General features: G+C 40.2%; 1 protein-coding gene across 1 annotated transcript in view; it reads right to left on the bottom strand.

The window, feature by feature from the left end:
• Positions 1-1185: 1185 nt before the first annotated feature.
• LOC149465165 (TPA-induced transmembrane protein homolog) overlaps positions 1186-27214 on the bottom strand; it is a 33657-nt gene continuing 7628 nt past the window's right edge. The window contains exons 2-7 of the mRNA XM_089673596.1: positions 26643-26747; positions 19336-19450; positions 10225-10364; positions 8176-8249; positions 4312-4490; positions 1186-1768 (exon numbers count right to left, since the gene is read on the bottom strand). Coding sequence (XP_089529722.1) covers positions 1761-1768; positions 4312-4490; positions 8176-8249; positions 10225-10364; positions 19336-19450; positions 26643-26747 — 621 coding nt within the window. The 3' untranslated portion in view covers positions 1186-1760. The remainder of the gene's footprint in view (positions 1769-4311; positions 4491-8175; positions 8250-10224; positions 10365-19335; positions 19451-26642; positions 26748-27214) is intronic.

Here is a 27214-nt window from a genome sequence, read left to right as displayed (position 1 = left end):
TCCAGAAATTTTTTGTTCCCCATGCAGTGGGGCTGTGTCTGCACTGCATGGATTAACTGCTCCTTTTTGTCTAGGGATGATATATACTTACCTAATCCACCAATCCTCCAAGCCCAAGGCAAGTTTAGCCTTTCGGTGCGCCCCCTGGGCAAAATGAGCAATTAACCCATGCAATGCCCCACTGCATGGGAAAAATGTTTTTTTCATTGAGTTCTGCTTTAAACAGCAATCTAGTCCACTGTAGTCTTGAAACAGGACATGTACAGTATTTGCCCTGCTCCTGATTTTTTCTTTTTTTGCATATTTGTCACACTTCAATAATTCAGATCAAACAAATTTTTAATATAACACAAACATAACCCAAGAAAATACAAAACATAGTTTATAAATGATTATTTAATTTATTAAACCCGGGTTCACACTGATGCGTTGCGGAATTCACATCATTTCTGTGTGATTTCTGCACTGCATCATATTCATACCCCATTCATATGAACCACTGTGGGTGTGTATTTTACGTTAACGACACCCCAAAATCAGTTTGGAATACACGGTGCGATATGCAGAATCAGATCACACCCATACGATCCGATTCAGGTGTGGAAAAAAAAAGGGTCCTGCATTTTTGGTGGGGATGCAGTGTGATTTGAGCCATATAAAATGTATGGCTCAAATTGCACAGCACAGAAATTGCATGTGATTTGCGGTTCCTGTGCAAATCAAATGCGATGTGCCACTTCACTGTGAAAAAAGCTGTCCAAACCTGCCTGACCCTATGTAAAAAAGTAATTGCCCCTAAATCTAATAAATGGTTGTGTGTTTGTGATCATCGGCAATGAGTCTTTTACATCGCTGTGGAGGAATTTTGGCCTACTCTTCTTTGCAGAATTGTTTTAATTCAACCCCATGGGAGGGTTTTCCCAAGTATAGTTTGTACTTTCATTGAACACCCTTCTACCCACTGGAAAGTGCAAAATCTGGTGAAGCTCTGCATAGAAACCAATCAGATTCCAGGTTTTATCATCAAACATTAAATAAACAAGCTGATTTTAGAAGCTGATTGGCTATCATGCACAGCAGCACCAGATTAAGAGTTTTAGTAAATCCCCCCCCCCCATGTGTACTACTGATATACTGTATAGTAGCAAAATTTGATTACCAGAAAACATAAAACAAACTCCATGATTGTAAAAAAATATAAACTAATTTATTTGACAGATATAGTTATACCATTCTTGTTTAAGTTATACGACATTGGAGAAAAAATACTTTGTCACATTGAAATCACAGTCACTACATCATATTCTGGATTACACAAAGCAGAGATATTAGGAGACTTTTTTCCATTAGTCTATAAAATATTCATAGAAACGTACAAAAAGAGACATGAAATTATAGGTTAAATTATACTGATCAACATTATGGATGAATCTGTTCACTCACTAAACAGTATGCAGTATCACATTATTATCATGGTCTTCATAGACATACCAAAGAAGTATGTTCATCGGGCTGAAGGGGCATAGCTGGAAGGGGCGCAGTACCATGAGATTTATATTCAGTCATGTGCCAACAGAGGCCAATTATGTATGCAGTAGCTAGGGGTATTTTCTGTACAGTATGAAAGGTGACACTTGACATAGAAAAGTTTGATATGTCCACTGAAACCACAACAGGCAAATGACAGTACTGAAGCATCATCACTGCTGAAATGTCTGAACTGTGGTGGCATTTGAACTGATGTAGTCAGAGAGTGCTGCTCACAAACCTGTAACAGATTGTAAAGGCCGTTATATAAATACTGTTATAATTAATACTTTATCACACATGATATAGGTTTGGGAAAAAAACAAAACAAAATATATTCTTTTTTCTCAACATTATGACCACTGACAGGTATATTGAATAACATTGATTATCGCATTACAAATGTCAACTGAAGTGGTTGGGATGTATTAGGAAGTAAGCAAACATATTGTCCTTGATGTGTTGAAAGCAGAAAAAAAAAATGGGCAAGCGTAACAATTTAAGCAACTTTGACGAGGGACAAAAGAAAGTGAGAGCATCTCTAAAACTGCAGCGCTTGTGGGATGTTACTGGTCTGCAGTGGTCAGGAACTACTAACACTGGTCCAAGGAAGCAAAATTAGTGAACTGGCCACAGGTCATGGGTGGCCATGGCTCACAGGTGTAGTCTGATCTAATAAAAGAGCTACTGTACCTCAAATTGCTGAAAAAGTTAATGCTGGTTGCAAGGAATTTTATTTCTCCTGAGCTCGGAGGCTGGGAATATCTGAGGACATTTAAAGGGCTACAGACATAGGTTGAATCCTTGCACTGGTTCTGATAGAAATTTGTATATGTATGTATGGGGCTGTGTAGACATAGACTGCTCAGGGTGCCCACAGCCAAAAGTACCTACAGTGGCCACCTAAGAATCAGAACTGTACCACAGAGCAATGGAAGAAGGCAGCATGGTCTGATGAATTCAAGAATGGTTAGATGAACACAACAGCGAGGTGTTGCATTGTTGGCCTCCAAATTCTCCAGATCTCAGTCTAATGGAGCATCTGTGGGATGTGCTGGAAAAACAAATCCAATCCATTGAGGTCCCACCTTGCAACTTACAGGACTTAAAAATTCTGCTACTGACAACTTGGTGTCATATACCACAGCATACCTTCAGAGGTCTAGAGGAGTCCATGCCTCGACATAATTTTATGGCTGATAGGTGTATATAAATTAATAACAGTATCGCATGTGATATACGAGGGGCGATTGAAAAGTCCTACCCATGAAGAATTTGTCTTAGTCCAATTTTATTTTTGCTACTCATAGTACATATCTTTGCAAGGTTCCATACCAAAATTTCTCATAAATAGCTTTTTCTTTGTTTCAGTTATTGAAGACTGAAGCTCAGAAGGTCATCATCGTCTGAAAGATGGAAAAAGTGAGCAAATGTGCTGTTATCCAATACCTGCTGTCTTCCGTGTTTGTTTTCAACAGTCAACATTCTCGGGATCCACCCACTTGACACCTTGTGTATGTCCAGCACTACTGTTAAAATTTGTTCAACACGTTGCTGGGATATGCCCACTTTCTCTGCGATGAAACGTTCTGTCACACGCCTGTCTGCCATTACGAGATCCTGGATTGCTGTGATATTTTTGTCCATACAGGAAGTTGCTGGCCTTCCACGGCGAGGGGCATCTTGGACAGAGGGGTTCCCCCTCTTGAATTCCACCACCCACTTTTTAAAGGTTGAATAGGAAGGGGCATCCTTCCCTAATGTTTCCATCATGTCCTTGTGGATGTCCTGTCCACTCATTCCCTTTTCCAGCAGGTATTGGATAACAGCACATTTGCTCACATTCTCCATTGTTCAGACATTGATCACCTTCTGCGCTTCAGTCTTCAATAATTGAAACAAAGAAAAAGCTATTTGTGAGAAATTTGGTATGGAACCTTGCAAAGATATGTACTATAAGTAGCAAAATGATTCATGGGTAGGCTGAGAACTCGTATGAATGGAGAAAAAGAAAAAAACAAAAAATTACACACTTGAGCAGTTAGTAAGAGCTGTGAGTGTTTCATTGGGTTCTGAGTAAAGAGATCTACAAACTCATACACACAATTAGCACTATTTTTACAAGAAAGTCCCAATTTACGATCACAACTCCAATCTATCCCCTTCTTCCAGAAACAGAAATTCATACAAGCATGGCTAAAAGGGTGCATCTGACAGACATATACAAATGTGACCCTGTAGTGATTATTTAGGGTTCTGCATACCAACATCCATGTGTTTAATGATTCTAAATGAACTTTTTTTTTTAGAATAACAAACATGTTATACGTACCTGCTTTGGGCAATGGTTTTATACAGAGCAGGCCCAACTCTCCTTTTCTGGTGTGCTCCTGGACCCTCAGCCTGCCGAATGCCCCACAGCAAGCAGCTTGCTATCGGGACATTTGTGCATGCTCATTCCTAAGCTGTGTGTGTCCACTGCTTCCCCTGCTCTCCCTTTACTAGCTGTGATTGACAGCAGCAAGAGCCGATGGCTCCCAGTGCTCCCTCACTGTCCAATAAGGGGAGAGAGATAGCGTTGAGAGAGCTGATGTTCTCATGTACATTGCTGGATCAAGATAAAGCTCAGGTAAGTATTTTGGGGGGCTGGGAGGGGAACTGCATGCAAAGGTTTTTTTTTTTATTATTGTAACACATAGAAGACATGCACAAAACCTTGTACCTTTATGTTAAGGTAATTCTATATGAAACATCTTAGCTATATTTCTTACAGAATATACTTACTCAGAGAAGTGACTTGAAATGCATCCAACAATACATTAGAATGCTGACATGTAGAATTATATAAATCATGCATTTCTTGTCTCAGTATACCCTCCACCAATTCTGTACTGATGAAGTATTCTGACGTTTTTGAGGGACTTTTAAACTCCAGTTTAATAACTGCGGATTTGTTCTCACTGCTGTAAAAATAAATAAATAAATAGCTTGTATTTCTAATGCATAAATGTATCCTGTATGGAAAAACCAACATCATTTCAACAGGTCTAGTTATATTATATTACTCTACCAAAGGCTCATTGGACTTTCCACTGGCAAAACAAACAAATAAATAAATAAATAAAATTTGCTATTTTATAACCATCTAAAAAAATTAAAGCGGAAATTCACCCTGCATAAATACAGTTCTCTTCTGTGTCACCATCTTCAAAAATCCAGCACATGTGCAAGTCTCTGCAAGGTATTTGGAAACTGGTGACAACCTTCGGTGCATCTGCAGAGGAAATTTGCACATGAACAAAAACTCTGCTAATTCCTGGTATAAGGGCATTGTAGTGACCCATGGCATCAGTGGACATTCCCCACAGGGCCTTACCTAGGCCAGAAAGTAGGAAGTACTGCTTTGCAGCCCAAAAAGAAAACTGTAGTTTGCAGATCACTGTGATCCCCTCTTCCCCCCCTCCCAGTTTTGCAATAGAAAGTATGAAGAACCAAAAGAGAAAACGTTGTTGTAATGGGTTAAGTTCCACTTTGACTGTGGCCAAGCAGTGCCCTGAAAAGTTTATCTTTTGCCTGGAATTCCTTGTTAAATCTAGCAGTAAACTTCCTGCCTCAAAGTCCATTATCTGCGGTGTGAAATAATGTGAAACATACCCCTCTCACTCCTGCCTCTCATGACTGCTGTCCTCATGGGACATTTGGCATACGTCCCAACTTTCTGAGAAGAGGAGAGGGAAACCCTAAAGTATGCAGGCTAAGGGCACATCCTTGCCATGCCTCCCTTTACATGGACACCAAGTCTGCCTATATATATATTTTTTTTTCAATCAGCCAGTCAGAATACACTGATCAGCGCTGCAACCAATTGGTTGCAGCCATTGATCCATAGAAAAACTTCCAACTATCCCAGCATTCACATTTAACACATTACATCAACTTCTGCTGAGCAGGAACTGCCATAGATGGATGGAAATTTAGCCAGTCCCTTCTGAACCAGACAGATTTTGATCCATTTATAGCCAGCTTTAGAATGAATTTATCAATTCTAAAGCTGGCCATAGACAGGTTGAAATTTGACAGGTTTAGCAGGGACTGGCAAAATTTTGATCCATTTATGGCATCTAATTTGGCAAAAAAAAGTTTAGTTGGGTTAGGTTCACATTTTGCCACTTATTAATGCACACAAGTTAATATGCATTTCTAACACTTATTAATGCATCTCAAGATCACAGAAAACTGACTTGTTCCTTTTCCGGCAGTGCATCACAATGCCTGTTAGTCGTCAAGGTGCATTGGGGTGCCATTTAGAGTTAATCAGTTTTAATTTTTTCTAGTACACTGACTTTTCAAAATAACAAATGCATAAATTTAGAGGTTGGGTAAATTGTTAGTAGTAGTCAATGCATTTTAAAAAAAGGCCTATGTAGAAGACAAAAAAGAGGGACAACTAAGGAGAAAAGGAGACAAAGGGATTTGATTTAAAAGAAGAGGACTGTTCCTCTAAATAGTGACATTGTCTACCATTGAAGGATGATTTTTTTGGAGGAAAGGTATACAAATGACCCAAGACATTAGAGCTATGGTAAAAGACATGAGGAAGTTCTTGGAAATGGATTTTACATGGTTCCTTTACCTTCTCCAACTAAATTCCAGATGTATTTGTGGGTGGTAACCTAAGGCTACTTATAGATGTACACATTTTTCTCCCTCAGCCCATGGGACAAAAGAAATCTAATAGATTCCTCCATGCATGCTAAACAGCATGAATGGAAGAATGTACCCTGCTGGCTATTGTCTGACAGCCAGCACCTGTGGCTGTCAGAATACCTACACAGTGCTTACATCTGACTGAATGCAATCACTGTTCTGCAGACAATTTGCCACCCAGCTGCTTTGATTTTTAGATTGAACAATGTTGTGTAGAACAATGCCACAGCTGGAATTTTGTCCAGTTCAACAGGAATCAGCTGAAACTGGAATCATCTATGAAATCCATAAAGTGTTACTAAACCCACCAGGGGCGTCCCTAGGGTTGATGTCACCCGGTGCGGTAACACTTGATGTCACCCCTCCGATGATCCTCACAGGATGGAACGGATCTGCGGATTGAGCATAATGGATCGGAATTTGATCCATTATGCTCCCCAATCCGCAGATCCGATCCATCTTGCTGGGATCATTGGCTTGCAACCTATATGGGGTTAACTGATCTTTCCACACTGGTCCGGTCTGCACTTACATGAGAAGTGATGTTAGATAAAGGAGGTTCCTGCTATCGTGACTGCATTTCCTGGTTACAGGATCTTGCACAGCCTTACCTAGAACAAATAACCCTATAAAGGGTGCAAGCCGACGATCCCCGCAAGATGGATCGGATCTGCAGATTGGGGAGCATAATGGATCTGATTCCGATCCATTATGCTCAATCCCATCTTGTGGGGATCGTCGGCTTGCTTTAAAACTTTCCTTTTCGTGGAGCTCGTGGAGAGGGTCCGGTGTCACCCCGTGCGATAGGTGCCACCTGGTGCGGCGTGCACCCCCCACACCCTCCTAGGGATGCCACTGAAACCCACAACAGTAAAATCAGTCTTCATATGCAGTAAAACATGCTTATTCCCTGTGGAACCTAACGGGTTAATCCTTTGCATTGTGTAAAAATGATGTTTAATCCTGACTTCTCTGATCCTCCCATTTTTCTAGTGTCTCCTTCTTATCTCCTTATAAGACATATCATGTGGAGTCACCCGGCACATGCTCAGTTTGGTGTGTATTGCCAGAGAGGCTTTTTTTTATTTAGGAGAGTGCACGTAATCAGCACAGGGCCAATCAGCACCGTTCAGACAGAGGTCAGGGGTTTTGCATCCTCCTAGAGCAGAAAGAAAACTCCTCCTACAAGCTTTAACCAGTGCTCGGCTGAACACTGATAGAAGTCACAAGACTGCTCTAACTGCTGATGAGAAAAGGTATTTAGCAGTTTATATTTACTAAAATAATTGCACTTCCATGTTCCGTGTACTGTGGGAGACCAGATATAGTGAATGCAGGGTCCTGGGTTTAGTAACACAAAGCTTATGGGCACATATTATGGATTTCAATTACCTGCCATGAGAAAATTGTGTAGCTTGCCATTGTTACTGCCTTGGCTGTCATGTTGATGCTTTAAAAGTACAAAAGCCATGCACAGCCAGGGAACTAACATTATCAGAAGGGGGGCCAGCTATACTTTTCTTACGACAAGCGTGTTTTCATTTGTGCTTGCGGAAAGCAAACACCTGCGATCTCAGGTCCACACAACAGAAATATGAAAAGCTTTGGATACTATACCTGGCACAGACAAATTGATGCTGCAAATATAAACAAGAGCCTTCTTTTTACATAACTCCCTCATTTAGTAAATATTCCCTTTCCTCTATTGATCCTGAGCTCTCATGCATGCGACTGTGTCTGCTGTTCTGATAAGATTATATATTATTTATTCATCATTTATACAGAATAAATATCCTAATTTGAAAACATGAAAGAGCCTGAACATCTGTTATTATTAGCATTTATGACATCATGTCTCTCTCCATATGGCTCCATATAAAAGATGTATGTAATTATTTTTTCACAGCTGCCAACATACAACAAAATAAAATGCTGGCTTACATTGAATTATCATCTATGCTGGCATTAATGAAATGGTATTGAAGTGAAGGAGATTTTTCATACAAACTGGTGATCTGCAAAACAAAAATGTACAGATTATCAGAAAAGCATGACAGTTATTGGAAAATAAAGACTTGTTAAGTTATTTTCAAGGGAGGTGTGGTGTAGGGGGTTAATTATTACCCAGCAATATAGTTATGACAAAACTTCACCAAGGAAGGTATAGGAGAGGAAGGTATATTATATTTGTTTTAACCTTTTTGTATCAATGTCATACATCCCAGAAGTCTTTATAGGCATTTTTTTATTTCATCTGGAGGAGAGAAGGTGGGGTTTTCTCAGCTAAACACACCATCCTGTCTGCATGCCTAAGCTAATGACAGATGGATTCCAGGAAGTAAATGCTACATGAATTGCCTGCCCTTTCTCAGGATGGCCCTGGCAAGTGGCTACCTGATAAATTTGAAGTAAAATTAAAAGAGGTGTTTAGCCCAAAAGCAATATTATATCACAGCATAGCAATTACTAGATGTGATGGCTGCATTAGTATTCTTCTTCAGGGTCTTTATTAATTTTTTTCACCTGGTGATTTAGCCAGTAAATCTGTTGTTTTTCAATAAAATAAGCTGTCCAGCAGATGTAACAGTTAGAGATGTTGAGACAAAACCATTTGCCACTGACAAGGGTGCTTACAAAGATCAGCTTTTATCCATTTATGTAAAACCTGTATCCCAAAAGCAAAAAAACTGTTGGCTGTAATGGTTTAAAAAGTGTTAGCTGGAGTTTGGCTTCACTTTATTAGTGTATCTAAATCTGCTGATGCTAACACTCCCATTGATAATGCTGTTGTTCAAGGGGGTCTCTGTTGCTCCTTCATCCAGAATGGGGGCACTCTAAGCCCTCATGCACATTGGGGGGACGTTTTGATAACACTGGTAACGTTAGCTGTGTAAAGTCACATTAAAAATGTGAGTTTTTCAGCTTTTTTTAGCGTTTTTGCATAAGCATTTAGCAGTGTTTTGCCGCGATTAGCAACGTTTTCCCACATTTTTCCACGCATGCGATTTTTAGCAGTTTTTTTTCCCCCAATATTTTTTTCATGGTAAAAAAAAATCCAAAAACACCAGTTTGTAGTGTTTTATCGTGTTTTTCAGCATTAGAGCATTTTTAGAGCTAAAAAACTCCTCTAGAAACCCACTAGTCCTGGGTTTTTTTTCCAGCCAAAAAAATGTCCCAGCCTAAAAAAGGTTGATTACAGTCTATGTATGCATGGACCCATAGGCCCATAGGATAACATGCTGGGGGGTTTACTAGCTGTAGAAAAAAACGTGAAAAGCCCAAAACAGCAGCTGTAATAATGTTCAGTGTGCATGAGGACTTATACAGGAGGTATGTTACTAATCATATCATCATGTGAAAACAGCCTAAAAAAAGCCTAAAGAAATGAATGCAGCCACTTCATCTAAGAATTGGTAAGCAGCAATATGTTAAATGTTTGGCTTTGGGTTTAATACCGCTTTAGATGTATTTTTTTTTAATATTTACCTTTGAACTGGTGCATGTGATTTCCAAATCCCCTCCACAGGTTTCCTTTCTGGGGAACCTTTGTAAAGAATGTATATAGCAGGCACCACCTTTTGGCATCTGTGCAGAAGATAATGGTTTACTACACAGATGCCAAAAGGTGGGGCCTGCTATTTACATGCTTTACAAAGGTTCCCCTGCAAGGAAACCTGTGGGGGGATTTGGAAATCACATGTGCAGCTATTGGGTTTGATGCTCAGGAGAATGTTTATTTATTAGTTTATATTTTGGGTCAGCACTATTCTTGGGGAATTTTATTGATGTGGGAACACATACAGGTGCTTGCAGCAGCTTATCATTTATTTTTGGCAGCGCATGAGTAATATGTCCTTATTTTAGTGCAACTTTAAAGCTGTGCTTTTACTTTTGACAATTATTCGCAGTGTTGGGTTTACGTATTTACTCGCCCTAGGAAACACGTACAGCAGGGCATTTATTTTAAAATTATCGCTTAACAACTCATACCCTGTCCTGAAATGTTTCTTCATCTTTTATCCATAAATCCCACAGACAGGGATCAGTTAGATTCAGGAATCCTGTGAAGGTACAGGTTTTATTTGTTGGTGAATTTTTGAAATGCTTTTCATCCTCGTCTTCATAGACATCTAAAAAAAAAAAGTCATATTACCATTACACTTTTATCAGGACTGACATTGCAGGTGCAATGCATGCATTCCGTGTATCTGCAAAACTACCATTTCTTCCATACATTAGACTACTATATATGTTGTATTTACTTATGTATAAAAGGAACTGACAGCTGGAATTAGCAGAAGCCTCCTTTAGCAAAGAAAGAATGTGTACAGGTGACCTAAGTTGCGTGAACATATGCCCCCAAATTGAAGCAGAATCTAACACATTAAAAATATCAAAAAAAATAAAAGTCAGCAGCTACAAAAACTGTAGCTGCTGACTTTTAAAATACAGACACTTGTGCCTCGGTCCAGCGGTGTGCTCACCACGGCTGGTTTCACCAGCCATCTTCTCTCCCCGCCATCTTCAGTGTGGGCACCCGGCTGTGACAGCTTGCAGCTTCACAATTGGGTGCCCATTGCGCATGTGCGAGTAATGATGCACGTTGTAAATGGTCCCGTAGTCTTCTGGGACCTGTCATGTGTCCCAGAAGACTACGGGGAGGAAGGGGGGAGAACAACTTCTGTGTCCGTCGCACTGAAAGTTGGAGTGGGTACCTGTCAAATTTGGGTACCCACCCATTCCCCCAAAGGTGCCAATACTTAACAGGGTGTGGGGGACAAAGCTTTAAAGCGGAACGTCCCTTTTTCAGTGGAGCTCCGCATTAAGAATTAAACTTAGCAGAGAGGCAGGATTTTAAAGTAGAAGAGACATGCTTTGCCACTTATGCATTAAAGCTAGTTACTTGCCTGTCTGCCCATGTACAGTTAGCCACACGCATGCAGCTCACTGTACAAATTTGGCAACACCGAATCTGATTGAACTCCCGCGCATGCTTCGGAGTGACGTGATTACTGCCCGGCCATGGACAAGGCGGGGAGCTTGGGGGTGCCACAGGCGAGTATTGTTTTACTTTAATTTACTGGTTTCCCAGAACAGTTACATTCAATGCATGCCGTGAATACTAACTGTCACAGTGGCTGCTTTGAAAAATGTAAAAGGATAGGAGGGTTTAGTTTTGCTTTAAGAGACCATTATTCCTTCAGACTTTTCATTGGCTGAAACTGATTCCATCTCAGGAATGAATATCTTCTGTTATCAATGATGCAGGAAAGTAAAGCTGAACATCAGGAAGATGTAAAGGGACAATTTCAGGCAGCTCTGTAAACTATAAAAATGACACTAGTAAAAAAAAAAACAAAAACAAAAAACCACCTATCCAACCCAAAAACGCCCTTTTTTCTCTTGTGATCTGCCTTCCCAAGGGTGACTTTGTTCACTGTCCATGGTCTCACTGTATGTAGGAAGGTAGCCAACATCTCTTACTCACTTCCAAGATGGACCATGGACGATGGGCTTTGAGGGATTTGTAGCGTGCAGAGAGCAGTGTACAAGACTGCAACTAAAGTGCCCTGCTGTGATCTGCCTTCCCCAGGGTGACTTTGTTCACTGTCCATGGTCTCACTGTATGTAGGAAGGTAGCCAACATCTCTTACTCACTTCCAAGATGGACCAGGGACGATGGGCTTTGAGGGATTTGTAGCATGCAGAGAGCAGTGTACAAGACTGCAACTAAAGTGCTCTGCTCATTCCAAGCAAACAGAAGTGAATGGGAAAAGGAGAGATGCAGGAGCTAGTGGAGGACATTACAAGAAAGCACAGTAAAAAACAGTTTCATGAAAAATAGACTACAGGACCATTAAGTAGTGGAAATGTATGGAATATCAATAAAGAGAATAAAGATATCGTTTAGTGTCACTTTAATAAATCATTAAATTAAATCCGTGTGTTTGTTTGGAGGTGGAAGCAGTCTTTGTACCCATGGCAGCTCCATTACTATAGGAACTATCATAGTGTAGCACTACCCCCTTGAGAGCCATTGGTTTTGGGTCCCCTTATTTCCTGCACAGCCAGGCAACATGTATTTCCATCTTGTATCCACACACAAATAAACAGTCCATGGGCTTGTTTTTTGTACTTATTTGTGATTTCTATTTGGATAAGGAAAATGGGATGCCCAATTTGAAGAACGACGAAAATAGGGACCATTTTCTTCTCTGGCATACTGCAGCAATAGACATTTGACTGTATTCCCTCTGGAACAGTAACAGTCTTTAGAAAAGTAATACCCTCCTAGGAGTCTGGTGCATCCCAGAGTTTTAGCAAAGTCCCAACTTGCAGGAGCTCTCAGTCCCCTTAGTGAAAAAATACCGGCCCACCTGGCCACGGTATCCGATCCCAAGGCAAGGGATTAGGTAAGCACTAAACTATCCCCTGAAGACTTGCCAAGAGCTTGCATCTAGTGGACTTCTCACTTATAGGCCATGGGGGTGTAGAGGTACTCATACTGTCCTTGTCCTGAAACTATAGATAGAACTGCTTTCAGGCCTTCCCCTGGGCTGGTGCTTTTCCATGCTATGCAGGCTGTCCTTCCCCAGTGGACTGCAGGGCAGTGGATCTCCCTCATTCAACTTCCTCTAAGCCCCAGCCTGGAGGCAGAACCCCCTTTCTCTGTGGCCCCCTCACAGGCTACAGAGCAGCACATCAAACATCCATCTTCCACCTGACTCCCCTGCTGGCCAGGCTCTGTCATATTTATGGGCCAGTCTGGCACACTGCCAGTCCTTCTGCCTGGGATTAGTCAGACTCCCATAAATGTGCAGATTAGCTCCTCCTTGCCTCCACCTACTGACTTCTAGAAGCTTCTCCAAGCTTTTAGAGCAGGAGAAGGTATCAGAGGACTGACCTGAAGTAACCATCTTATTCGCACCCAGGGTTCTAGCAAGCCTCTAACTACACTTAAACTATAGTAAAAAGGTGCTAAGCGAGCGCCACCTTTAGCTATAGAGAATAGAAATCAAGCTGCTGGAACACCAAAAAAGGTAACCATAAAAACCTCCAATAAAATATGTATCACAGTAATAGGTGCAGCGCTAATAAATATATGGATATATTATATATACTGTATAATACAATATCAGCAAGTGCAAAATGAATATCACTTAATGGTGATTATTAGTGACTGAACAGTTCAAAGTGATAAAATCGTGTGGATCCTGAGGGATCACAATTTCAGGTGCACGGGTGTCTTGGTCCAAAAGTGATAGGTGATGTGACTCAAATGAATAAAATACGCACTCACCAGAAGTGCGTTTAAAATACGCAATATGAAATCCTGCGTCAAGCAATAAGAAGGTCATCTGTTTCCAGGTCAGATCACATCATAAATCACCATCCAGGTACATCAGCGTGTAGGATTCCCTGGTCCGTTAGCATGTATCACCATCTAGGATCATCTTTTGTTGTATGGGCACTGCGAATGAAGGCACTCACACGGAGAGCCCAATAAGAGACCACATAGCGTGATACTGTATAAAGTACCTTTATTCCAAATAGTGGGTACAATCAATATGATAAAAAGAAAGGTACTGACCATGTGTTCCAGATTGCCACCTGTGGTGGTCAGATGTCCAGTTGCTGTAGCCCCTCTGACGCGTTTCGTGCGATGCACATAGTCATAGGGAGAAAGGGCTTACAGCAGGGACATCCATTGCAGTGCTATTTATATATTTGAATGGCGATTATGCTTAGTGCGGCCGCCATTTTGCCGGCTATTATCAATTATCAATTCCTTGATATATATGGGATCCATTATGACCCTTAAAGGAAATTGGTATATTGTATAAGCATATTATAATCTATATGCAAAGCCCACCTAGTATGCACATATACATGATAACAATATCTATATGTGCAAGACCATATAAAATCAGATGCATAAACAAATTATGCTGCCCAGTGAAAACATCACAGGATGTTAAATAGTGCAATATAATATAAATAGCAAAAATATATACAGTCATGGCCGAAATTGTTGGCACCCTTGATATTTTTCCTGAAAATCAAGTATTTCACACAAAAAAGGTATTGCATTAACACATGTTTTGCTATACACATGTTTATTCCCTTTGTATGTATTGGAACAAATATAAAACAGAGGCAGAAAAGCAAATATGACATAATGTCACACAAAACCCCAAAAATGGGCTGGACAAAAGTATTGGCACCCTTAACTTAATATTTGGTTGCACACCCTTTGGAAAACATAACTGAAATCAGTCGCTTCCTATAACCATCAATAAGCTTCTGACACCTCTCACCCGGAATTTTGGACCACTCTTCCTTTGCAAACAGCTCCAGGTCTCTCTTATTGGAAGGACACCTTTTCCCAACAGCAATTTTAAGATCTCTCCACAGGTGTTCAATGGGATTTAGATCTGGGCTCATTGCTGGCCACTTCAGAACTCTCCAGCGCTTCTTTGCCATCCATTTCTGAGTGCTTTTTGACGTATGTTTGGGGTCATTGTCCTGCTGGAAGACCCAGGATCTTGGACGCAAACCCAGCTTTCTGACACTGGGCCCTACAGTGCGACCCAAAATCCTTTGGTAATCCTCAGATTTCATGATGCCTTGCACACAGTCAAGGCACCCAGTGCCAGAGGCAGCAAAACAACCCCAAAACATCATTGAACCTCCACCATATTTTACCGTAGGTACTGTGTTTTGTTCTTTGTAGGCCTCATTCCGTTTTCGGTAAACAGTAGAATGATGTGCTTTACCGAAAAGCTCTATCTTGGTCTCATCTGTCCACAAGACGTTTTCCCAGAAGGCTTTTGGCTTACTCAAGTACATTTTGGCAAACTGTAGTCTTGCTTTTTTATGTCTCTGTGTCAGCAGTGGGGTCCTCCTGGGTCTCCTGCCATAGCGTTTCATTTCATTTAAATGTCGACGGATAGTTCGCGCTGACACTGATGCTCCCTGAGCCTGCAGGACAGCTTGAATGTCTTTGGAACATGTTTGGGGCTGCTTATCCACCATCCGGACTATTCTGCGTTGCAATCTTTCATCAATTTTCCTCATCCGTCCACGACCAGGGAGATTAGCTACAGTGCCATGGGTTGCAAACTTCTTGATAATGTTGCGCACTGTGGACAAAGGCAAATCTAGTTCTCTGGAGATGGACTTGTAACCTTGAGATTGTTGATATTTTGCCACAATTTTGGTTCTCAGGTCCTCAGACAGTTCTCGTCTCCTCTTTCTGTTGTCCATGCTTAGTGTGGCACAGACAGACACACAATGCAAAGGTTAAGTGAACGTCTCTCCTTTTTATCTGCTTTCAGGTGTGATTTCTATATTGCCCACACCTGTTACTTGCCCCAGGTGAGTTTACAGGAGCATCACATGCTTGTAACATTCTTATTTATCCGCAGTTGTGAAAGGGTGCCAATACTTTTGTCCAGCCCATTTTTGGAGGTTTGTGTGACATTATGTCGAATTTGCTTTCTTTCCTCCCTTTTTTTGTTTTGTCCCAATACACACAAAGGGAATAAACATGTGTATAGCAAAACATGTGTTAATGCAATACGTTTCGTGAGAAATACATGATTTCCTGGAGAAATATCAAGGGTGCCAACAATTTCGGCCATGACTGTATGATACAATACATGGTCAGAAAGAATAATAAACGTTTGTACGTTTACAATCATGACCATCGGCATGCGCCGATAGCCGGCAAAATGGCGGCCGCACTAAGCATAATCGCCATTCAAATATATAAATAGCACTGCAATGGATGTCCCTGCTGTAAGCCCTTTCTCCCTATGACTATGTGCATCGCACGAAACGCGTCAGGGGGGCTACAGCAACTGGACATCTGACCACCACAGGTGGCAATCTGGAACACATGGTCAGTACCTTTCTTTTTATCATATTGATTGTACCCACTATTTGGAATAAAGGTACTTTATACAGTATCACGCTATGTGGTCTCTTATTGGGCTCTCCGTGTGAGTGCCTTCATTCGCAGTGCCCATACAACAAAAGATGATCCTAGATGGTGATACATGCTAACGGACCAGGGAATCCTACACGCTGATGTACCTGGATGGTGATTTATGATGTGATCTGACCTGGAAACAGATGACCTTCTTATTGCTTGACGCAGGATTTCATATTGCGTATTTTAAACGCACTTCTGGTGAGTGCGTATTTCATTCATTTGAGTCACATCACCTATCACTTTTGGACCAAGACACCCGTGCACCTGAAATTGTGATCCCTCAGGATCCACACGATTTTATCACTTTGAACTGTTCAGTCACTAATAATCACCATTAAGTGATATTCATTTTGCACTTGCTGATATTGTATTATACAGTATATATAATATATCCATATATTTATTAGCGCTGCACCTATTACTGTGATATACACTTAAACTATGTACACTAGAGGGCGAAACATCAGCAACCTATTAAAAGTAAGAGGAGATAATGCAGAATTATATACAGTTGCCAAAATACTCTAAACTTTAGTCATATTAAAACTAGTACTGTAATTGATTTAAAAAATGATTACTAAATGTAGAAAAAAGTAAAAAGGCTTATACAGTGAATTAGAAGAAATAGTTTATCAAGTGGAAATTCTGCACACATTTTTAATATGTCACTGGACAGATATGCCTAATATTTTAACTTGTTAGCTGCTTGCAAGCAAAGTCATGTTTTGCAAGTGCATTTTAAGGATTTTATTCCAATATCAAAAGTTTGTTTTTGTTCAGTTTGCTTTCTTATTTTCTTTTCTGCTATGTACATAAAATATGTTTGCAATTAAAAGATAACCAATTAATAAAGAGCACAGGGATGTCAATCACCGGCACCCGGCAATCGTCGGGGAAAGCTTACAGGGGAGAGACCTGTGTGTAAAAAACACTGGTCTCTCTTCTGCCAGCAAGGACATGCTGCTTTGTATTGAATATACAAAGCAGCATGTCTTCCTAGTAAAACACACACAGCATAGGGCATAATGTAAAACAGCACACAGCTAACCCATTGATTGCCCCAGATGTTAACCCCTTCCTGCCCAGTGTCATTAGTACAATGTCAGTGCTTTTTTATTAGCATGGATCACTGTATTTGTGTCATTGGGATGCAAGTGGCAATTAGTCAGTTCCCACACAGTGGCAGAATGCCTGCCGCAGTCCCGCTGTAAGTCTCTGATCGCCACCATTACTAGTATAAAAAAATTAAAAACTAAAAATTCCAGTATATACAGCACCACTTGTAGACGGCTATAACTTTCACATAAATCAGTTAATTTACACATATTGGGATTCTTTTTTTACCAAAGACATGTAGCAGAATACATTTAGGCCTAAATTTATAAAGAAATTAGATTTTTTTAAATTTTTTTCCTCGATATGTTTTATAGCAAAAAGTCAAAACATATTGCTCTTTTCTTCAAAATTGTCAGTCTTTTTTTGTTTATAGTGCATGTGTACAGCGTTGCATGACACCACAATTGCCAGTTAAAGTAGTGCAGAGCCGTATGGCCTCGTCAGGAGGGGGGGGTGAGGAGTAAATTCTCTGGAGGACAAGTGGCTAAAGATAAACACAAACAACACCACCACCACCACATGCCACAACAAGGATGAATTGGTGTTCATTTTAAACACCTAGTCATGAACTAGAAAAAGAATTCTGATGTATTTTTCCCCCTTTATACATAATTGGGTATTCACATCAAACCGGTTCTTCTTATTTACTGACATTCACTTTGCAGAGTATGAATACATTTTTCAAAATGTTTACTTTGCTAGGTGAACATTGTATACTTCTTTAGGTTCCATTGACATTTGTACGACTTGTCATGCGACTCCGGACACAAAGTTGCATGACAAGTTGCAGCCCATGTATTCCAATGGAAGCTGTTCAAATCTATGCCACTTAAAGGCTACTTTGATGTGACTTTCATGCAACTTGAGTGCCATAGACTGCAATGTAAACTCTCTCTTTGTTATCAATGCGACAGTTGTGCAACAGTTAAAGCCAAAGTCGCACCCATCCAAGCTTGCATCAAAGTCGCAATGTAAAGTTGCAATGCAAATCGCACAACTTTGGAATCGCACAAGTGTGAATGATGCTTTAGTAAATCAGCCCTTTCTTGCCTTTTCTTAACCTAGGTTACTTACTCTTCATTCCTCTCATTTGCCTCAGTACAATCTTTGTAAATTAAAGGCGTTTTGCATTATTACACTTCTGTCTTGTAATGGCCTTTTATACTATTTTTCGTTGTCTGTTATACAAGTTGTTGTACTGTATGAAAAAGCTTTAATAAAAAGCTGACAGAAAAAAATATGTTTTATAATAAACAAGACTAAAATTGAATTATAAAGAAAGAGTAAAGCTGGCTATACACTAGTAGATCTTTGAAGAAATGTTTGTATGGATATTTGTTTGAACATTTGTACAAAAATTATTTGTAAATTCAATGACTTTTTGTTCAAAAAGGAGAAAACTTTTCCATCCTGCTCATTCAAAATTTCTTGTCACTGTGGTAAAAAAAAGCAAACATTTATTTGACTGCACTATTGATTAGAAAAATTAACGAATGTTCTTAAAAAGAAAAAAAACTTAAAAAAAAAAAAATTATACTATTGTATAGCCAACTTAACAGTCACCAGTCTTGTTTAATAGTGGCCCAAAGTAATTATTGTGAGGATGGACAAAGCTCAATATATTGATCAACCGCTACATAGTGTATGGGACTGCCTAACAGGATATAAATTGAATGAGTTCTTTAAGTTGATCCTTCCATTACATGTGATGACTCTAAATGAGATTCTACAGAGAGTTGAACAAATAAACTGTAACATGTCTCTACCTTAAAACAGATTTTTTTTTCACATTAGCAGCTCAGCTAAATTGACCAATAGGTAGTGTGAGATACTACCCGGCAGGATAAATCGATAAATAGCTAGGTAATAGTAAATTTTCCTGAGAAAAGAAAGAAAAAGACTAAACCTAAGGAAAATCTAATTGGTGTGTGGCCAGTGTAAGAAAGACTTATAGTGTAAAAAATTATTGAATGTTAACTTTTACTTACTTGAATAAAGTACAAGACTGATAATTGTTACAAGCACAAACAGTACGAATATGACGGGTATCCAGAATCTAGGTTTCTTGAAAAATTTCTTTCTGCTCCTTTTTGGAGCACTTCTCTGAAAAAAAAAAAAACAGACCATCCAGAATTATTTGAGGTTTATGGAAAACTAAAAAAGCAATATAAATACATCATCACTTTTTTTTATATATTAGTAATAATAATAAATAATAATAACACCACCATCATATATAGAAATTCTATGTTCATAATTATTATTATTATTATACAGGATTTGCATAGCGCCATCAGTTTTCTCAGCACTTTACAATATAATGGGAGACAATACAGCAACAATACAGTTCAATACAAGAGGGTTAGGAGGGCCCTGCTCCTTGGAGCTTACAATCTAAGAACATTTTTTTGGAGAAGGATTTTGTACAAGATATGTTAATATTGCTGGACAATATCTCTGGAAACCAAGCAGATAAGTATGTGCAATATAGTTTGATCATTTGATACCTCCCAATTTTTTTAACTTGACAATAAGTTACAATTAGAAGAACAAATGTACTGTACAGTACGCAGGGCGCACAATGCACTGCTGCAAAAGTGGCCATGACCTGCAAAAAGAGGCCTTATGGTTGTGGTCTAAGATGTGTGGTCAAATCATAAAAAGAGATGTTTACATCACTGCAATATTTAGTGACTTAACTGGCATGTTTAGTCACTATATATAGCTTAGTTTAAACCCTAAAGCGCAATAAGCTACCTGTAATCAAATACAAATATTACATTATATCTAAATAGATGTACATTTTAAAAGAAAGAGGATGTACTACAAATCATCAAGCATACAGAATGTAGGGGTTAAAAAAAAACAGGAAAGTCCCAAAAGAGCCTGTATAGTCTGTACCAGGGGTGGACTGACAACTCAAGGGGCTCCCGGGCAATAGGAAATCATGGGGCCCGTGTTCTCATCTACACTCAAACCACACCCAAAAAAGCCTATGAAAAGGTACCAGGGGCGTTTCTTGGGGCCCCCTACTGACCCTGGGCCCTCGGGCAGTGCCCGAGTGCCCAAACGGTCAGTCCACCCCTGGTCTGTACAAAGAACGCTGGAAAGTAGTTCAGAAGAGCAGCTTCAATATCTGTGCAGCTTTGGTACAATAACCCTCACAATAGACACATATTCTATTACTGATGACATAATCATCATCTGCGATTGGAATACTAGTACTTTAAGCCCGTTCCAGCAGCATTGTAACAAAAATGGATTTAGCCTAACCTTCACATCTGTGGTGGACCCAACGATTCTGGCCTTCCTAGATCTGGAGCTGACCCATGAAAGTAGCTCCATCTTTACCAGAAACAACTTCAAACCCACGGGTGGCATCTCCTACCTCCATTTTGATAGCTGCCACCATACATGTAGAATAAATATTAGACTGATATGTAACACTAAGGTGAAACTGTACAATTACCCCAGCACCTGGAACCCTTCTTCCCACCCCAGGCCAGTATTTTAAACAGTAAGTATAGGTAAACCAGCATGTCGATATTAATTCAATAAAACATTTCCATATCATTAGTCAGATTCCTCCTTTAGTGAGTTTTTCTATATTATTCCAAATCTTTTGATCGTTAGTACACGTGAGGGTCAAATTTTTATTTTTATTGCAATCCAGGTGTCTGTTTCCTTCCTTTCACATTGTGGTCATTCCCTCCAGAAGTTAAAAAAAAAAAAAGGAGAAAAAAACAAAACCATATAGTGTAATATGTTCTAAAGCAAACCACAAGGTACTTATAAGTGACTGTGCTCACATTTACCAAGTGCTTTAAATCACAAGCCAATATATTCTAAGGCTAGGTTCACACTGTGGTCACAGCCAAAACAAGCTACTCTGCAGAGACATGTGGGGCTGCCATTTATTCATAATGGCACCTTTACACATCTCAACCCCACAGTGGGGTTTATTTACTAAAGCTAATTCACTCAAAACCTTGTGCACTTCTGCAAAGAAACCAATCAGCTTTCAGGTTTTATTGCTAAAGCTTAGTTGAACAAGCTGAGGTTAAAAGCTGATTGGCAATCATGCACAGGTGCATTAGATTCTGAGTGAACCAGCTTTAGTAAATAAACCCCAATGTTTTGCAGGAACCACAGGGAAATCACATAGTACAAAACCACCAGTGATTTCCCTGCAGCCGCGTTTGAGAAAGGTGCAAGCGCCTATTTTTGCAGAAAATGCACGCGTGGCAGCCCATTCAAATTACTGCGAACCCACAAAGTTGTGAACCTAGGCTTACCAAACTCTATTGCCTTAAAGTCCCAGGCAAAATCATCCATGTGGAAAGAAGAATAAAGCAACCAAATGCATGTAATCCTGCGCTGGACAGTGGACTTCACAATCTCAATAACCCCACATGAGTAAGAAAGGAATGCAAACCTTGCTGCCCTCAACAGACCAGGGAAATCCAAAGAGAACTGTATATAAGAAACAAAAAGAGAGGGCCTAGTGCATTTCCTTTAAAAATTAGATTTATTTATAAATAGTAAAATACTCACAAGAGAAATAAAATCAAATGGAAAGCATGTCACAAAGGATGCAATGTGGTCCAAAAACCCCTGAAGGTGGTCTGGTGGGGGACTGTAGACCTCTGGATAGCTGGTGGCTGACACGTTTTGAGGTTGTACTGGCTCTGAGGAAGAGGTACAACCTCGAAACGCGTCAGCACCAGCTATCCAGAGGTCTACAGTCCTCCACCAGACCACCTCCAGGGGTTTTTGGACCACATTGCATCCTTTGTGACATGCTTTCCATTTGATTTTATTTGTCTTGTGAATATTTTACTATTTATAAATAAATCTAATTTTTAAAGCTAATGCACTAGGCCCGTGCGCCCTCTTTTTGTTTTTTATATACTAAACCATCCATGTCCCAAATCCCTCTCAGATCCCCTCAGAAATATAGTTTATTTTTATCAATTAACAAAAATAGGAGTATAAAACAAAAACTAAAAATGAACAGAAGAGAAACCTAAATCAAATCAATATTTGGAGTTACCACCCTTTCCCTTCATAACAGCATCAAATCTGCAATTCCACTTGCACACAGTTTTTGAAGGACGGCAGGTGGATTGTTCCAAACATCTTGGAGCACTAACCACAGATCATGTGTGGATGCAGGCTGCTATATAGAAAAAAAGCAATTCACCAAAGCTAGGATTAGTCTAAGATGACAATCTCAATGCTGGTTACTGCTGTGGACATGCTGCTAGAAGTAGTTGCTTGCTCTTTTTTCCCCCAATTTGGAGCAAGCTGCAGTCTGTTTTTTAAACAAAAGGACAAATCATTTTTTTAGAAACATATTCACTTTCTCTTTGCTTTGTAGAAGCAGATGATGTCACCTTGGGTTCTTTAACAGTGAGGCCTGTGTTGTAGCAGCCATGGTTGCTTCTCTTCCCTCTGGAGTTGCAGTTTCCCTTTCTCTTCTGCTGGTCAGGTTGCCGTCTGCCCCTGCTAGATAAAGCCACAAATGTAGTGGATTTTTCCTTTCTAGGGAAACTGTCAGGGTGGTTGCCATTGGTGACACTCCATTTGGGAGAATATATTTACCCTACTTGCCAGCACTATACAAAGTGTCTATATTTCTGTTGTGACTTCCTCAAAAACATGGGCAGCTAGCTGTTGGGTGAGTGGACTAAATGAACTCAAATGGTCTTTGTAGAAGCAGATGATGTCACCTTGGGTTCTTTAACAGTAAGGCCTGTGTTGTAGCAGCCATGGTTGCTTCTCTTCCCTCTGGAGTTGCAGTTTCCCTTTCTCTTCTGCTGGTCAGGTTGCCGTCTGCCCCTGCTAGATGAAGCCACAAATGTAGTGTCCTCTGAAGACATGCTATTGCACGAAATGAGTTGGGGTGGACCTATGTGCTGACGGTTTGCTGTCACTTCCGTACATGCATGATTTGTTACATACATGCAGCTTGGAAGTGCGGGAGGCAATAGGTCAGACAGTATGTGTAGGTAAGGAGTCTTGAGAATACAGTGTGAGAGTGGTAGGAATATCTACAAAAGCATAGCCACAAGTACTGAATTTCCAGTTGTTTTCCATATCTGGTGAAGACGACTTTTGTTTACTATAGAAAATATAGGGCAAGTGGAATGTAGTATAATAAACCATCTTGACCCCATAGATCAAAATTGTGATTAGTTGTGGTTTGGGTATGAAAACAACCATTTGTGTGTAGCGCTATCCCCAGAGGAGCCACTGAATTGTTTGATTTTTCTGAACAACTAAAGATGACACATCTCACTTACCCAGCACTTACTGACACACCTTGAGATATTTAAAAAAATTATTTAAGGTCAAGCATAGCCTAAACAAAGAGAGGAATAGCAATTGCACTTATGCAAGCAATAAGAGAATAACATTACTCTGAGACATATGGTTAAACACCTGCAGTATTCTGAATAAAAGTAATTAATAGAACTGAATTGCATTTGCCTAGCAACAGCAAATAAAGACAGTCCCAGCTTGCTAGAACAGTTCCCCTCCCAAAAAAAAAAAGGTTGGCTGGCAAAGTTGGAGCCCTTGAAAAAAGCACAACAGTTCCAAGCAGACAACAGATTCATTTGTATGAGGTTTGTCTCTTACTAGATCCAGAACACCCTCTTCTGAGTCTATGGACACATGCTCTAATTCAGCGTAAGTCAAGTGCAAGTCATATAGGGATAGAAGTTGCTGATGATCCTCTCTTTCAATCCTGTTGAGACAGTCCCACTTTTCCTTCCTTACAAGTGCGCTCTTGTACAGTCTTTGCAATCCAAAGGGGCACTGGATTGTTCCCAAAAAAGGGGAGTAAAGGCAACCCCACTGGGGCAGAACAATTTCTTAGAACCAGTGTCAGTAGGCACTCTGAATTCCAGGCATTTCCATGCAGGTTTACAAAAGGGTCCTCCCTCGCAAGCTAGCACCTAGCAGTAGTAGCCATTGATCCTCTCCTGATGGTTAGGGATCTGCTGATGGTCACAGCCACTTTCCAAGACTAGCAAGTGAAACACCAATCCCCAGTGCTGGCTCTCAGTATCTAGGTCCCTTCACATGAGCATTGCACAGATTATGATGGCAGCAGCAGTCTCTAATCAGCACTCTTCTCCCAGGCACAGCATCAGAAAGCTCCAGCAAACTTTGGCCACACACCATTGTTTCCCTTTCACTGCAACCTTGTAATGACCTCTCTTAGCTGCTTTGCACAGAAAAAATGGTTGCAGCAACGCATGGTCCCCACAGTGGCTTCTCCCCTGCATTCTCAAGGCTGATGACAATAGAGCTCCTATTTCCAGCAGCCCAGTTCACCCATTTCCTTGCTCTGTTGCATCAGTCAATTATTCAGTCCAGACCCAATCCTGCCCCCTGCTCTTTAGGGACTTTATAGATGAGCATTGCAAAGTGGTCTCCTTAAAGATGGCTGCTGCACGTCTGTGTTAATGAATATTCAGTTTAACCCCATCCAAACTGCAGAAGTATTATACAGAAGCAACAAAAGAAGTTTCATTGCAGTTTTCAGCTACAGTCCAGGTTAAATGTGTAAATAACAACAGAACACACACACACATACATACATTTACACACACACACTATATTGCCAAAAGGATTGAGTCACCCTCCAAATCATTGGATTCAGGTGTTCCAATCACCGTAATGGCCACAGGTGTATAAAATCAAGCACCTAGGGATACAGACTGCTTCTTCTTTGTGAAAGAATGGGTCGCTTTCAGGAGCTCAGTGATTTCAAGTAGGATACCGTGATAGGTTGTCATCTGTGCAATAAGTGCATCTATGAAATTTCCTTGGTACTAAATAGTCTACAGTCAACTGTTAGTGGTATTAGAACAATGTGTAAGCAACTGGGAACAACAGCAACTCAGCCACAAAGTGATACGTAAAATGACAGAGCAGGGTCAGTGCATGCTGAAGCACACAGTGTTCAGAAGTTGCCAACTGTCTGAAGAGTCAATAGCTAAAGACCTCCAAACTTTGTGTGGCCTTCAGATTACCACAACAACAGTGCATAGAGAGCTTCATGGAATGGGTTTCCATGGCAGAGCAGCTGCATCCAAGCCTTACATCACCAAGTACATTGCACAGCGTTGGATGCAGTGGTGTAAAGCATGCCGCCACTGGACTCTAGAGCAGTGAAAACATGTTCTCCGGAGTGACGAATTGTGCTTCTCTGTCTGGCAATCCGATGGACGTGTCTGGGTTTGGCGGTTGCCAGGAGAACAGTATTTGCTTGACTGCATTGTGCCAAGTGCAAAGTTTTGTGGAGATGGGATTATGGTGCGGAGTTGTTTTTCGGGGTTGGACTTGGCCCCTTAGTTCCAGTGAAGGGAACTCTTAAGGCATCAGTATACCAAACATTTTGGACAATTTCATGCTCCCAACTTTGCGGGAACAGTTTGGGGACGGCCCCTTCCTGTTCTAACAGAACTGCACACTAGTGCACAAAGCAATGTCCATAAAGCCATAGATGAGTGAGTTTGCAGTGGAGGAACTTGACTGGGCTGCACAGAGTTTGGACCTCAACCCGACAGAAAACTTTTGGGATGAATTAGACTGGAGACTGCAAACTAGGCTTTCTTGTCCGACATCAGTGTCTGACCTCACAAATACGCTTCTGGAAGAATGGTCAAACATTCTCATAGACACAATCCTAAACCTTGTGGACAGCCTTCCCAGAAGAGCTGAAGCTGTTATAGCTGAAAAAGCATGGGCCAACTCACTACTGAACCCTACGGACTAAGACTGGGATGCCAATAAAGTTTATGTGCACACACTAGTCTAAATAATATACACCTTTTTTAATCAAAGAAATGTAGCAAAATAAATATTGACCTACATTTATATAGAAAGATTAATTTATTTGTAACATTTTATAACAGAAACTAAGAAATTTTTTTTTTAAAAACGTTTAGTCTTTTTTCTTTTATATAGCAAAAAAACAGTGGTGATAAAATACCACCAAAAGTAAGCTCTATTTGTCTCAAAAAATGATAACAGTTTCACATGGGTGCAGTGTTGCGCGACTGAGTAACTGTCATTCAAACTGTGATAGAGCTGAAATCTGAAAAATGGCCTGAGCAGGAAGAGGGTGAAACAGTCCAGTGTTGGAATGGTTAAAAGCCATAAATTGCCAAAGTTCCATGTAGGGAAATCATTGTATTTCTCCTAGCATGAGATTGTAGAGCACTCATACAAGAAAAATGTAGTTACTTTTCCAACTGTGGAACTGAGCAATGACACTTACCTGTGCTGTGCTGGGTTGCTGGCCCACTGCTCCATTTTCAATGCTGCTACACTGTTTCAATAGCTTGCTGTTCTCTTCCTGAACGTTGCTTGATGAGTCACGTGACTAAAAATATAGATATAACCAATAAAACAAAATCTATTTCTTTTTCTGTATTTTTAAAATTTTTATAAAAGTTTTATAGTAAAATGTCAGACTTTATTGAAGGGTTACAAAGTGATATTTCATTCAGTTCTATTCATTGCTGTGGCAATGCAATGCAATGTATTGTGTTGCAACACACTGCGGCAAAGAAAAAAACAGTTTTAGCCTTCTTTAAAGTGATACTAACCCCAGGACCCTACATCCACTATATCTGGTCTCCCACAGTACACATAACATGGAAATGCAATTATTTTAGCAAATATAAACTGTTAAATACTTTTTCTCCTCAGCAGTTAGAGCAGTCTTGTGGCTTCTATCAGTGTCTAGCCCAGCACTAGCTAAAGCTTGTAGGAGGAGTTTCTTCTTTCTGCTCTAAGAGGATGGAAAACCCCTGACCTCTGTTTGGACAGTGCTTACTGGCCCTGTGC

The sequence above is a fragment of the Staurois parvus genome, unplaced genomic scaffold (assembly GCF_062004578.1).
Source record: "Staurois parvus isolate SC_StPar_1 unplaced genomic scaffold, SC_StPar_1.0 ptg000142l, whole genome shotgun sequence".
NCBI lineage: Eukaryota > Metazoa > Chordata > Amphibia > Anura > Ranidae > Staurois > Staurois parvus.
Note: the sequence above shows the minus strand (reverse complement) of the source record. Positions and strands in the feature narration are given on the sequence as shown.